Source organism: Rana temporaria, chromosome 2 (assembly GCF_905171775.1).
Source record: "Rana temporaria chromosome 2, aRanTem1.1, whole genome shotgun sequence".
Classification (NCBI taxonomy): domain Eukaryota; kingdom Metazoa; phylum Chordata; class Amphibia; order Anura; family Ranidae; genus Rana; species Rana temporaria.
Genome location: NC_053490.1, coordinates 75,421,816 through 75,434,382, shown reverse-complemented (window position 1 = coordinate 75,434,382; position 12,567 = coordinate 75,421,816). Strand labels below are relative to the sequence as shown.

At 43.2% G+C, this 12,567-nt stretch overlaps 1 protein-coding gene across 1 annotated transcript in view; it reads right to left on the bottom strand.

The window, feature by feature from the left end:
* The window catches only part of LOC120929150 (coiled-coil domain-containing protein 169-like), a 76,419-nt gene that overhangs the window by 14,880 nt on the left and 48,972 nt on the right, over positions 1–12,567 (bottom strand). Inside the window, exon 6 of the mRNA XM_040340399.1 lies at positions 4,497–4,550. Coding sequence (XP_040196333.1) covers positions 4,497–4,550 — 54 coding nt within the window. The remainder of the gene's footprint in view (positions 1–4,496; positions 4,551–12,567) is intronic.

The window sequence follows — 12,567 nt, the reverse complement described above, 5'->3', positions numbered from 1 at the left end:
TTTGCAAAAACGCCGGCTTCTGTAACCAGAGGAATTTCTGAAATCTACAGAAACTGACTATTTTCCAAGGGTGGTAAGATCTAAGCAATAAGCAGTCACTGATATTGTGATCTTGTTTTTCAGCTGTACCGAAGTATGGTACATCTTGCTGATTGCAGCCTCTACAGCAATCCTTGCTTGGTTCAAACAGATCCTACTATATGGTAATCACACCTATCACTGCCAAACTAGCAGTGTTTCCAATGACTCACATGCTGCTGTCTACCATTGAATTGTAGTTTATTCTACTTCATCTCCATGTGGAATTAGTCCTTTTTGAACTGGTGATAGAATTGATTGGAACTGTACCTAGCTTCACAGATTTTTTTGCGGCTATATTATCCTCAATCTAGCCCTGTGATTTATATATTCTTTATCATGCCCCAGTTCTTTGATTCCTGCAGGTATATGTAAGCTGTGTGTATGGTTGTGGTGGCCACTTGTCCTTGTTTAGACTAACGTCTAATTTTACTAGTGCTGTGGAGATACTGGCACCTCTCGTGTTATTTAATGTGTTTTTATGTGGATAATTAATAAATTGCAGTCATATTTATCCGTATTCCTTTCTGACCAATTCTTTTTCTCCCATTTTTTGATATGCAGTATTAATTCAGAGGAATGCAGATAGTAGTATCTAATATTATATTTATGACTACCATCAAATCGGATAAGATGATTTGGTTAGTGTGACTAATGCAGGATTGCTTTTTGTCACCTACCTCTGACTGCCTTGGATGAGTCACCAATGCCTATATTTTCGTGAGTTATTTTGGGTGTGGGTGCTGGCAATGCACTAGGCAATAGAAAGTAGCAAAATACGGATGGACGGCCGCACACCAACGAACTCTTGAGTTGTCTTTATTGAAGGAACATAAGCAAACACCGCAAATACACAGCAAGAATCAAAAACAGCCAACGCGTTTCACACTTAGTTAGTGCTTATTCATGTTATTCATCTTATTCTTATTATATACGTCCTGGTGCCTGCCTGTGCCATTCTGCCAACATGCAGCGGTCGACATGTGGTTAAAGGGGTTGTAAAGGCAGAAGGTTTTTTATCTTAATGCATTGTATACATTCCCCAGCACCCCCTAATTACTTACCCGAGCCCCTTCTCTCTGCAGCAATGTCCAGCAGTGTCTTAGCTGTCCCTGACACTCCTGATTGGCTGATACACAGCAGCGGCACCATTGGCCCCTGTGGCTGTCAATCAAAATCAGTCAGCCAATCAGGAGAGAAAGGGGGCGGGCCCGTGTCACCGTGTCTAAATGGATACATGGAGCTCTGACTCAGCTCGGGTGCCCCCTGTAGCAAGTTGCTGGCTGAGGGGCACTCACTAGAAGTAGGAGCCAGGAGAGCAGAAGAGAAGGATCTGGGCTGCTCTGTGCAAATCCAACTGCACAGAGGAGGTAAATATAACATATTTGTTATTTTAAAAAAAAAGCCTTTACAATCACTTTAATAACGTGAAACTGTGCTCATGTTCAAATGACTTAAAGCGGGGGTTCACCCGAAAAACAAATTTTTAACATTAGATTGAGGCTAATTGTGGGAAGCACAATCGGGTGTTTTTTTTTTAAATCAATGCAGTACTTACCGTTTTAGAGATCGATGTTCTCTGCGGCTTCCGGGTATGGTCTGCGGGGCTGGGCGTTCCTATTTGATTGACAGCCTTCCGACCTTCGCATACAGCGCGTCACGAGTTGCCGAAAGTAGCCGAACGTCGGTGTGCAGGCGCCGTATAGAGCGGCACCGACGTTTGGCTTCTTTCGGAAACTCGTGACGCGCTGTAAGCGACGGTCGGAAGCCTGTCAATCAAATAGGAACGCCCAGTCCCGCAGCCCATACCCGGAAGCCGCGAGAACATCTATCTCTAAAACGGTAAGTACTGCATTGATTTAAAAAAAAAAACACCTGATTGTGCTTCCCACAATTAGCCTCAATCTAATGTTAAAAAAAAATTTTTGGGTGAACTCTCGCTTTAAGGTAAACCAAACAGGACAAGTAGCAACCAGGAATGTTCAAGGCAACTATTACCAGGCTCTGCTCCTCAAAGTGACCAGGTCTGATTAATTTTATTAGCGGTTAATTATTAGCAGTTAAATTATCTAGGCTGGTCCTTTTAAGACAGCAGTAGAGGTAACAGTTAAAGCGGTAGTTCACCCTCACTGGCTTGATTTTACCATCGAGACAGGCATTGTAGCGCGAGCTACAGTATGCCTGTCCCGATTTTTTTAACCCCGGACTCACCTTGTAATCGGACATCGTAGATTTCGGCTCCCGCGGGGAATGGGCGTGCCTATGGAGAGGGAGGATGATTGACGGCCGGCCCTGGCACGTCACTCTCCCCGAAGACAGCCGGAGTAGGTCTCGGCTCTTCACGGCGCCTGCGCACAGGCTATGCGCAGGCGTCGTGAAGAGACAAGCCTATTTCGGCTATTTCCGGAGAAGCGTGACGCGCCAGAGCCGGCCGTCAATCATCCTCCGTCTCCATAGGCACGCCCATTCCCCGGTATCTTCGATCTACGCGTACAAGGTGAGTACGGGGGTAAAAAATTCGGGACAGGCATACTGTAGCTCGCGCTACAATGCCTGTCTCGATGATAAAAGAAGAAAAAATTTTTTTTTTTTTCGTTGATAGGGTGAACCCCCGCTTTAAGTGTTTTTAGTCATTTAAGATTCAGTTTACTTCTGTAAGCAGTTTAGCTAGTAAACAAAAATAACTCTTCCGAGGCAATAGCTAACAGTTTAATTTGTCTCCTGCATAAAGATCAGCAATTATCATCAGCAGGGAGCCAGTGATTTGCAGAAAATACTGCGTCATTGTGCTCCCCTCTTGGCAAGGAACCTGGTATATGAAGATGAAGAAAGCGATCGGGCAAAGTATGCCACTAGAGAATAGGACATGATGCACTCTTCCGACGTCATGTGTAATCACCAGTGTGTTTTCACATGAACCAGAATAACATAACTGACTGCAAGAGATATGCATGGACAATAATCCCTGTAGGTTTCTTTTTTATTCTTTATTTAGAGGTTTGCATCGGGATGAAAGAGGAAGGACAAAAAAAAAATAGACTGGAACCTCGGTTTAAGAGTAACTTGGTTTGAGAGCGTTTTGATTTGCGAGCAACTTTATTTTTTTTAATTCTGACTCGGTTTGCGAGTGTTGACTCGAAAGACAAGAATTCAAGCTTAATCGGCCTGCAGTACCTAATTTGGCCTAAGGTACGGGGGCGCAGAAGCCGAGCAGAGCCGAAAATAGGCCTGCAGTACCTAATTTGGCCTGAGGTATGGGGGCGCAGGAGCCGAGAAAAGCCAAACATTGGCCTGCAGTACCTCATTTGGCCTGAGGTACGGGGGCACAGGAAACGAGCCGAAGTGTCCTCGGGCCTTTTCCCCTTCAAACTGATTGATCGGCTGGCGTGGTGTCAACGCTGTTTACTGAGGGATTATCCGACAATCTGCAAAGCGCAGAGGGAGAGTCTAATTGTCAGATTCTTCCCCGCTCTCTCTGCGCATGTGCGAGACTTGGGCGATATCATAGGCAGAGTCACAGGCGAAAGACTATTGTTGGGTGGATTTGGGTGTGTTGCAGGGCGGATCTTGCAGGGTGGATCTTGGTGTGCTGCAGGACAGTGTCAAATCCTGCGCATGAGCAAATAGAGCGAGGCAGAATCTGACAATTAGATTCTCTGATAATGCTTATGACGATCTGCGCATCCGCAGTGTTTTGACATCACGCCAGCTGATCAACAGATCAGCTGGAGTGACGTTACGTCCTGCGCATCCGCAGATTGTCACAGGCATTCTCCGACAAGATGCACTATTCGACAGAACACCAGCAAGCTGGACTGAGCAATACAATGCCTGTGTTTCTCAGAAATCCAAAGAAGTCTTATAAGCTCTGCCCTTGTTACCTCTGTGAACTACAGAAAACCTCATCTTATGTAATGAAGAGGGAGATGTTCTGTAGTCCTGGGGTGATCAGGTTGCCCCTCTATAAATAAGTTCTGTGTACCTGTATACTGGGAGTGAGTGTTGTCATACTAGTACAGAAAGTGTGTTAATGACAGGATCAGCCAGGGGCAGACTGACAACTCATGTCCCTAGTTTTACTGAGGCTGGCAACCCTGATGGGGCCCCCTAGTGGCATGGGGCCCTTGGGCAGTGCCCGAGTGACCAAATGGTCAGTCCGCCCCTGGGATTAGCAGTATCACCAGGTAAAAATAAAATGAAAAAAGCCTAAAAAAAAACTAGTGCAGCCACATCAGACTGGTAAGCTGCAATATATAAGATCTTTGATTTAGGTTTTAGAAATACTTTAACTGTCACATACTGTAGCTGCTAAATCTAACATCTATCATGGATCCTGATCACAAAAAAGATAAAAGGCAGCAATCCTATGCAATATATTCTAGAATATAGATATGATAATTTAACCAAAATATCCAAACCTGGGAAATTTCTGAAACATACATTCTTCTTTCATCATTAACTTTGTAGTAAGCCTGCAATGAAAACAGAAAATAAATTAACGTTGCCCTCTAGTTAAAGTGAAACTTCAGTAATTTTTTTTACTTTCTATCTATTAAATCTTTTGCTCTTGTTGTTTTAACTTTGGATAGCAAAACATTTTTTTTTCTGCCAGTAAATACCTTATACAGCCCACTTCCTGTTTCTTGTCTGGTCATTAGCCTAGGCTTATGACATCATGCACAGCCAGGAAGGCAGGGGGGGGGGGTGAGTCATAAGAGGGCCTGTAACGGCTACCCACTGGTGTGAGGGTCGCAGCCGTTGGAGACGTCCTTTTCCTGCAAAGCACGTCAGGAAAATGACGTCGTGAGCATGCGCAGTACGGCCAGCGCGGGAGCGCGCCTAATTTAAATGGGACTCGCCGGATTTAAGTTACACAGCCGAAAATTTCTAGGTAAGTGCTTTGTGGATCGGGCACTTAGGTAGAAATTTTCCGGCGGTGTAACTTAAATGTCAAAAGTTACGTTGCGCCGGGTTTTTGAGGATTAGGCCCTAAATCCCTATGGTTGCCGGTGCCTTTATTTTCTGAATGGTCATGTGACAATAGAGGCGTGATTCCAACTACTAAGCATACTGCACCGAGTAATACAGCCCCACCTAGAGGCAGTGGATAAGAAAACCTTAAAGAACCGTTTAAAGATTTTACTGTCAAATTTAAAAGAATAATGCCTTAAGGCCCATCCACCAATGCACTGTAAAATGCATATTATAACATTGCATGGTAAAACATGTTATGCATGCTGGTGTGGTGCCATTCATTACAGATGCACCTCAACACCCCATGCTAATGCCCAAGCATTGCAGCACATTACAGGTTTGGAATTAATCATCAGGAGTTTTACCTTTATCCACCTTAAAGTGTCAGTAAAATCCACATCATAAAAAAAACTCTCAATAAATATATTATTACATGCTGTTCGAACTCACTTTGTCACTAGATTCGTTTTTTGTATTCTGCAAAAAAACTGGTTGATCCTGCTTCTCTCTATCTCCACTTTCTGTTCATGTCCCCAATGTGAGTTTCTATGCTGAGAATTTCCTCCCTATCACATCTGAGCAGCCCATGTGACTACAGAGTCACATATGGGGGCGTATACACAGTGGTAAATGACAGCCCACTCCCTAACTCCTCCTCCATGCCGAGTAATAAACTGAACACAATGGGGACGGGATATTACACATAGATTAATGGAGGCTTCACCTCCTCCTTATTCTAAGACACAGGCTGGAGGGGCGTGACAAAGCCTGTGACCCGCAGAAATCATGACATCTAAAGGGTCAGAGCATCCCTCTTGGATCATTGTCACTGGTACAGGTATCCCCACTGGAAGATATCCGCTCATCTCCTGGTGACATCTGTTATATTTTGGGCTTCCTATTACATTCTGTTTTGGTGACAAAGGTCATCAGGACATTTTCCCAGCTTTTGATGGGTGCAACTTGGATAAGATTTTGGCTTTGACCAGTGGTAATGGACAACTGTTGCTCTGTTTAACATTCAGGTACGGCTTTCATGCAATTTCTGTTAACATTGAAGTCTATGGCACTCAAGTTGCATGAAAGTGTAACAGGCGCTCTGCGCGCCTGTTACTTTGTCTTGTGACAGGCGCTTTCAGTGCCGTAGTGCGTTCCATGCTGGAACGCATACGCCGCTCGCGTGATGATGTCATCGCCCGTCGCTGTCCTGTGTTCCAGCGTGGAACATGGAAATGCACCGCGAAGTACGGTGGTCTATTTAAATCAGTGCAATGCACTGCAGCTGGATACCTGCCTATAAAGGCGCTCATTACACTCTCGGGCTTTGTTCTATTATTGTCAGCCATAGATCGGCCACGCTACAGTCATGGGTGTCATCGTTCCCCATGCCAGAAAAACCGCTCCAGCCTCAACTACTCCTTTAGTGCCATCTGCATCTACTGCAACTGGGAGCCATTTCTGGGGACAACCTTTGAGACCTCCTTGCTGAACATCCTTCACCACAGAATCACTATTGCCTATACTGAAGCCTGAAAAATGGGTAAGTAGCTATTATATCACTTGTAGTGCTATAGCAAGATCTGCTTCTTATGTTCCATCTATACAATTGCTATTGTTTATCATGCTTCCTGACTAGCAACATATTTAGGTTATACTGTTGTGTTAAAGGACTGTTTGCTAAGGAATATCTTAAGGAGACATCTACACTCAAATACCCTGAGCTATATTCACCTCTCATATGTAACTTTTAGTTGTTGCTACAGCTACAAATTACTACATGTACTCTCAAAGTACCTGAGCTATATTGCCTCTGATACGTAACTATTAGTTGCCACTACAACTCCTGTATTACTACGTTTACTCTCAAAGTACCTCAGCTATATTGCCTTTTGTATGCAACTACTATTACCTGAGCTATATTGCCTCTCATACGCAATTAATAATTGTTACTGCAACTCCTATTTACTACGAGCTTGACACAAGTATAAATTGCTTATAGGCCTTGTCCTAATTATTTGAACATGTTCGCTCTAACTTTTCTATGCTAGCGGTTGATGCTATTTCATAGCATCTCCCTTAGTGGCCTAATACATTCGTATATGCTCAAAGTGATATGATGTAGAGAATCCCTAAACTCCTGTTGCGAGGAGTGACGCCTGGGGTCCCTTACTGATAATCACTTGCATATAGAGGTGTATTGGAATATTGACTTTGAACTATATTTTTAAACGCTAAGCTCTGGTCTCATGTTGTAATGCGTCCATCCTTAGTAGTTCAACGACTTTCTTTATGTGACAGAGAGATGATGTATAGATCCCCCAAACTCCTGTTGCAAGAAGTGACGCCTGGGGCCCAATACTGAGTTGTCGCATAGAGAATCGCATTGAAATTCTTGCTAACTGCAGTTGTGGTTCACTCCGTTCACCAGTGCTGTTACAGAAAGTCGGACTAAAGTAGTGCATGAACTACTTTGAAGTTGCTGTAACTTTAAGTGGCGCATATATGAATGGTTATCATTGAAAAACATGGGAAATGACTTATCATGAAACTTTAACCACTTAACAACCCGCTCATGTACATATACGTCGGTATTTTAAAGATGGATATCTCGGTAACGGCAGCAGCTGCTGCCACAACGGAGGTATCCATCTTTAGCATGAGCGGTCCTGTTTACGATAACGGCGGTCTCCGCCGCGGATTCGATCGTAGCGGCGGAGGCGATCCGGTCCTGCTGCCTGCGAGTGAGGGCAAGATGGCCCTCACCCGTCCCCATAGCATTGCAGGACGGAAGTGACGTCAAAACATCAGTCCCGCCCATGCATCTTAAACAAACATTTTTTTTAAAGCGCCCCGTCCCGAAGAGCTCGCGCGCAGAAGCGAACGCATACGCGAGTAGCGCCCGCATATATATGACAACGGTGTTTAAACCACACAAGTGAGGTATCACCGCGATCGTTAGAGCGAGAGCAATAATTCTAGCCCTAGACCTCCTCTGTAGCTCAAAAAATGCAACCTATAGAATTTTTTAAACGTCGCCTATCGAGGTAAAAAGTTTGACGCCATGCCACGAGCTGGAGCAATTTTTAAGCGTGACATGTTGGGTATCATTGTACTCGGCGGAACATTATCTTTCACAATATATAAAAAAATTGGGCCAAATTTATTTTTGTCTTATTTTTTTATTAAAAAAAGTGATTTTTTTTTTCAAAAAAAGTGCGCTTGTAAGACCGCTGCGCAAATACGGTGTGACAAAAAGTATTGCAATGACCACCATTTTATTCTCTAGGGTGTTAGAAAAAAAATATATATATATATAATGTTTGGGGGTTTTAAGTAATTTTCTAGCAAAAAAAACTGTTTTAGTCTTGTAAACACCAAATCTGAAAAACACCCAAGGTCCTTAAGTGGTTAATGTTCACAAGTTTGGACGGAGCCTAAGGCCCCTTTCACACTGGGTCTGGAGGTGCGGTGGAGGTATAGCGCCGCTATTTTTAGCAGCGCTATACCGTCGGAATTGCCACAGAATAGCGGCGGTATTCGGCCACTAGCAGTGCAGTTTTTACCCCCGCTAGCGGCCGAAAATGGTTAATACCGCTGGCAATGCGCCTCTGCAGAGGCGCATTGCCGGCGGTATAGCCGCGTGCCCCATTGTTTTCAATGGGAAGGAGCGGTGGAGGAGCGGTAAACGCCGCTCCTCTCACCGCTCCAAAGATGCTGCTGGCAGGACTTTTGGAGCGGTCCCGCCAGCGCATCGCCTAAGTGTGAAAGCACTCCGGCTTTCACACTGAGACTGCAGACCAGGAGTTTTTCAGGTGGTATTAAGGCGCTATTTTTATCGCTAAACCGCCTGAAAAACTCCTCAGTGTAAAAGTGGTCTAAACCATTCTCCACACCATTTAAAACAAAATATATATATAAAAAAAAAAAAAATAGAAAAGTTTGGCTAGGATATTTACTTAAATGTGTAGTATTAGTATTAAATGACAGTGCACCCCTTTCATCTTAATTGAAGACCAGGTTGGAATTTTTATGACACACTGGCCATTGTTCCCTCTGTCTATACTGCAGTTTTCGTGCATTTCATGAGAATACTAAATGTTCTGGCATTTAGGTAATTTTCTAACACAACTGAAGTATTATATAAATGATGAGCTCAGCTCTTGGGTACAACATCCTAATATTGCGGAACCACTTTATCATACATTTCTTACTATAGGAGCATCAATTAACACTCTATAGAGCTGATCACACTTTTCTTTAATTCTAGTCTGACAGATAAGGGTAATGTACTTAATGTGAAGAAGCAAGCTCTTCTCCAGACGGGATGTCAGCTTCAATCCATCTCTCTTAATATATTATTTATTCAATGCTTCAACTCCATGGTCACACATTCACATAAAAAATGGCCTGTCAGGAAGATTAACGTTAAAGTGATAGTAAACCTCAGGCATGAAATCTGAGCAAAGCACATAATTCTATAGTGTTTACTTGCCTCTCTCCAAAGCACAAAGTATAATTTGTCTCTGCTGTATAGTTCCTCTGTTATCTGCATGAGTCCCTTCTGTCAAATTTTCCTGACACCAACAGAAAAAAGGTGACAGGGGGGGGGGGAGCTTCAGCTGATTGACAGCCTCAGCTCTGTTCCTGTGTACTGTGTGAAAGGGGGGGGGTGTCCCTTCCCTCCAATCAGCTTTGATGTACACACGATAATTTTTCGGCATGAAAAAAAAACACGTTTTTCGGCATGTAGAAAAAACGAAGTTTTTTCAACTTCATCATTAAAACGGTGTTGCCCACACACCATCATTTTAAAAAAATGTTCTAGCAATGCGCGGTGACGTACAACACATATACGACGGCACTATAAGGGGAAGTTCCAATGCGGACGACGCCACCCTTTGGACTGCTTTAGCTGATTCCATGTTAATAAAAGACGATTCGTGCTTTTCTGTCTGTTACAGCGTGATGAATGTGCTTACTCCATTATGAACGGTAGTTTTACCAGAACGAGCGCTCCCGTCTCATAACTTGCTTCTGAAAACGTTTTTTAAATGCTGAAAAATGATCGTGTGTACGCGGCACAAGAGCTCTTGTACAGAGTGTTACTACAGCTCTCCGCCCCCTGATTTGTGAGTGTGTAAAAAATCCTTTTTATTCCTGAGTTTTACAAAGATGAACAGGACACATTACTAAAATCACACGTTCAACTTATGTAGAAGGATTTGTTCCACCTCTGTGTGTCACCTTAGGGCCGGCTTTTCACTTCACTGGTATAGGTAAGGATTTACAACCACTTTGAGATAAAACCAGAAGTATACCTTAATTTCAATGTATTGATATACAATGCTACTGTTTTTAATTCAAAGGTAAACTCTGTTTACAATTACAGAGAACTAGAGAGAGAAGATTGAAGAAGGTCAGACAGAGTTGGTGTCTTTTGGTGTCAGTCAGCTTATCTTGATTTGATCACATTTATTTCTTGTGCTGCCCCATACTATATATATATATACAGGGAGTGCAGAATTATTAGGCAAATGAGTATTTTGACCACATCATCCTCTTTATGCATGTTGTCTTACTCCAAGCTGTATAGGCTCGAAAGCCTACTACCAATTAAGCATATTAGGTGATGTGCATCTCTGTAATGAGAAGGTGTGTGGTCTAATGACATCAACACCCTATATCAGGTGTGCATAATTATTAGTCAACTTCCTTTCCTTTGGCAAAATGGGTCAAAAGAAGGACTTGACAGGCTCAGAAAAGTCAAAAATAGTGAGATATCTTGCAGAGGGATGCAGCACTCTTAAAATTGCAAAGCTTCTGAAGCGTGATCATCGAACAATCAAGCGTTTCATTCAAAATAGTCAACAGGGTCACAAGAAGCGTGTGGAAAAACCAAGGCGCAAAATAACTGCCCATGAACTGAGAAAAGTCAAGCGTGCAGCTGCCAAGATGCCACTTGCCACCAGTTTGGCCATATTTCAGAGCTGCAACATCACTGGAGTGCCCAAAAGCACAAGGTGTGCAATACTCAGAGACATGGCCAAGGTAAGAAAGGCTGAAAGACGACCACCACTGAACAAGACACACAAGCTGAAACGTCAAGACTGGGCCAAGAAATATCTCAAGACTGATTTTTCTAAGGTTTTATGGACTGATGAAATGAGAGTGAGTCTTGATGGGCCAGATGGATGGGCCCGTGGCTGGATTGGTAAAGGGCAGAGAGCTCCAGTCCGACTCAGACGCCAGCAAGGTGGGAGGTGGAGTACTGGTTTGGGCTGGTATCATCAAAGATGAGCTTGTGGGGCCTTTTCGGGTTGAGGATGGAGTCAAACTCAACTCCCAGTCCCACTGCCAGTTTCTGGAAGACACCTTCTTCAAGCAGTGGTACAGGAAGAAATCTGCATCCTTCAAGAAAAACATGATTTTCATGCAGGACAATGCTCCATCACACGCGTCCAAGTACTCCACAGCGTGGCTGTCAAGAAAGGGTATAAAAGAAGAAAAACTAATGACATGGCCTCCTTGTTCACCTGATCTGAACCCCATTGAGAACCTGTGGTCCATCATCAAATGTGAGATTTACAAGGAGGGAAAACAGTACACCTCTCTGAACAGTGTCTGGGAGGCTGTGGTTGCTGCTGCACGCAATGTTGATGGTGAACAGATCAAAACACTGACAGAATGCATGGATGTCAGGCTTTTGAGTGTCCTTGCAAAGAAAGGTGGCTATATTGGTCACTGATTTGTTTTTGTTTTGTTTTTGAATGTCAGAAATGTATATTTGTGAATGTTGAGATGTTATATTGGTTTCACTGGTAAAAATAAATAATTGAAATGGGTATATATTTTTTTTTTGTTAAGTTGCCTAATAATTATGCACAGTAATAGTCACCTGCACACACAGATATCCCCCTAAAATAGCTAAAACTAAAAACAAACTAAAAACTACTTCCAAAAATATTCAGCTTTGATATTAATGAGTTTTTTGGGTTCATTGAGAACATGGTTGTTGTTCAATAATAAAATTAATCCTCAAAAATACAACTTGCCTAATAATTCTGCACTCCCTGTATATATATATATATATATATATATATATATATATATATATATATATATATATTTATTAAGAATACAACCCCAAAAAATGGTTTTCCCAGCAAGCCACAAAGTTATTGAAGGAGTTGTAAAGTCAGGAGGTTTTTTATCTTAATGCATTCTATGTATTAAGATAAAAAGCCTTCTGTGTACAGCAGCCCCTCTTGGCCCCCCTAATACTTACCTGAACCCCATTTCTGCTCAGCAATGTCCATGAGTGCCTCAGCCATCTGAAACTCTCCCTCCTGATTGGCTGAGACCAGGCCCGGATTTACTCCCTTTGCCGCCCCAAGGCCAGGTCCTTCAATGCCGCCCCCGCCTGCGCAGTACAGGGGGGGACATCATCCGCCGGTGGACTTTTTCGGCAGGACACTGAGAAGCAGGGGGGGGTGTTGCTGCCGAATATGACATTGA